The sequence below is a fragment of the Hippoglossus stenolepis genome, chromosome 14 (assembly GCF_022539355.2).
Source record: "Hippoglossus stenolepis isolate QCI-W04-F060 chromosome 14, HSTE1.2, whole genome shotgun sequence".
Classification (NCBI taxonomy): Eukaryota; Metazoa; Chordata; class Actinopteri; order Pleuronectiformes; family Pleuronectidae; genus Hippoglossus; species Hippoglossus stenolepis.
Window position 1 is genome coordinate 852,724 of NC_061496.1, and position 2,500 is coordinate 855,223.

At 48.9% G+C, this 2,500-nt stretch overlaps 1 protein-coding gene across 6 annotated transcripts in view; it reads right to left on the minus strand.

Moving 5' to 3' along the window:
- The window catches only part of nfia (nuclear factor I/A), a 133,367-nt gene that overhangs the window by 14,261 nt on the left and 116,606 nt on the right, over positions 1-2,500 (minus strand). For 3 of the 6 annotated variants that reach the window (XM_047343165.1, XM_047343166.1, XM_035176048.2), the window contains exons 7-8: positions 2,339-2,389; positions 175-342 (exon numbers count right to left, since the gene is read on the minus strand). The exons of 2 other annotated variants lie outside the window; for them this stretch is intronic. In XM_047343165.1, coding sequence (XP_047199121.1) covers positions 175-342; positions 2,339-2,389 — 219 coding nt within the window. The remainder of the gene's footprint in view (positions 1-174; positions 343-2,338; positions 2,390-2,500) is intronic. One more of the 6 variants, XM_047343167.1, reaches the window with a different exon arrangement.

Sequence of the window (2,500 nt, forward strand, 5' to 3'; positions counted from 1 at the left end):
TGCAGCACCCTGCCTGAGTCTCTTCAGCTACGTCCTCTGATCTGTCTCCTCTTGACAAAACCCAGTGACTGACAGGAGGGGAGGGGGAGGAGGTGTGTGTGTGTGAGGGAGGAGGACTGAGAAAGGTGGTGGTGGTGGTGGTGGGGGTGTTGGGGTTGACTATTGAGGACCCACCTCGTGGCCCGGTAATGACGGGCCGGTGATGGTGTGTGAAAGCCGTTCGGGGGGAAGAGGAGGAAGAAGAAGAGGAGGAGGTGGAGGAGGCGCCACTCGGCGAAGGCTCGGCGCCGCAGAAACCAGACTTCTCTGACTTCTTTAGAGCGCCAGCGGGCGACGGCATCCCTGCCAAGAACCATGATGATCAGGATGAGCAGCGGGTTGTGTCAGAGTTTTGTCTTTAGTTGTCTTAACATGTATGTGCGGCTCCAGCAGGGCGGGGGTGTGGGCGGGGCTGAAAACCAGGGAGGGAGGGGCCAAGGGAGGGAGGGGCCAAGGGAGGGAGGGGCCAAGGGATTTGGGGGCGTGGGGCTGTGTGGAGGAGTGCAGGTGTTTCCTGTCAACAACTTTTTATTGCTAACGTTTATAAAAATGGAAGAAAATTGTTGTTGAAGAAAATATTTACAGCGCACATGCAACACAAAGTTGTGTTGTTAAATCAGATGTTGTGTATTTACTTGATTCAAATGGACCAAACACTCTGACGCAGAAATAAGAAACTGAAAACTTATAACTTACCAAAAACAATGAAATTAAGAAATATGAACTGATTTATTTTGAAACATACTTATCCAAAATAAAAGAATTCCTTTGAGCTGATTGTGGGTTTGGACTCCGAAAACACTTTCACTTTAACTCCACCTCCAACTGTTCATCTCACTTCTTAACTTCATCTGGATACGGAATCTTTCTCCTGGCCTCAGTCATCAAGTTTTATAAAGTTGTTAAATATTCAAACAGTTTTTTATTATTTCATCTGCTGTTTTAACACTTTGCTGGAAACGTATTTATTAAGAATATATTGATATGAAATAAGACACTTTCCTCAGAGTGTTGGAACTGCTGTCTACTGTGTGTGTGTGTGTGTGTGTGTGTGTGTGTGTGTGTGTGAGAGAGAGTGATGAACAATTGAAGAGGTTTTGTCAGGTGGAATCGAGACAGTCTGCTCAGCACTTTCTATCTATCTATCTAGAACCTCTCATCCTTCCTTCCTCTTCTCAACTTTTTTCTGAGCTGTGATCACACACACACACACACACACACACACACACACACACACACACACACACACACACACACACACACACCGCAGTTTTCCCTCGCAGGCATCAACCAATAAATAAACAGTCATGATGATGTCATCAGCATGCTGCGGGTGGACAGGGTGGTGGTGGAGGTGAGGGGGTGGGGGGAGCTGCACCACAGACTCTTCATGACCAAAACTCAGACAATAAAGAAGTAGAGAAGAAAAGAAAGAAGAGAAGAGGAAGGAAAACAAAAGGAAAAAAGAGAGAAGGAAAGGAGAAGGAGGAACAGAGGAGGAAGAGGAGGAACAGAGGAGGAAGAGGGAGGAACAGAGGAGGAAGAGGGAGAGACAGAGGAGGAAGAGGAGGAACAGAGGAGGAAGAGGGAGGAACAGAGGAGGAAGAGGAGGAACAGAGGAGGAAGAGGGAGGAACAGAGGAGGAAGAGGAGGAACAGAGGAGGAAGAGGGAGGAACAGAGGAGGAAGAGGGAGGAACAGAGGAGGAAGAGGGAGGAACAGAGGAGGAAGAGGGAGGAACAGAGGAGGAAGAGGGAGGAACAGAGGAAGAGTAAAGAAGTAAGAGCAAACACCAGGAGAGGAGGAAGAGGAGGAAGAGAAAGTGGAGGAGGAGGAAGATGAAGAAGAGGAGGGAGAGAGGAGGAGGAAGAAGAGGAGCAGGAAGGAGAGGGGAAGAGGAGTAGGAAGAAGAGGAGGAAGATGAAGAAGAGGATTGGAGTTGAGGAAGTGGAAGAAGACGAGCAGGAGGAGGAGGAAGAAGAAGAGGAAGAGCAGGAGGAAGAAGTGGAGCAGGAGGAGGAAGAAGAGGAGGAGGAAGAGGAGCAGGAGGAGGAGGAAGAAGAGGAGCAGGAGGAGGAGGAAGAAGAAGAGGAGGAAGAAGAGGAGCAGGAGGAGGAGGAAGAAGAAGAGGAGGAAGAAGAGGAGCAGGAGGAGGAGGAAGAAGAAGAGGAAGAGCAGGAGGAAGAAGTGGAGCAGGAGGAGGAGGAAGAAGAAGAGGAGGAAGAAGAGGAGCAGGAGGAGGAGGTAACGGTTTCACAGACACGTAGACAGAAAGGAAGAAGGCGTGTTCACATCTTTACCTTGTCGGGAGATGAACGAGCTAGCTAGAGAGCCACGCAGCTTATATCCAGCTTTCCAACGCAAGACGAAGAGAGAGAGAACAGAAACGAAAAGAGGAAAGAAAAAGAACAGAAGCATGAATATACTGACGGAGCGAGAGAGAGAGAGAGAGCGAGAGAGAG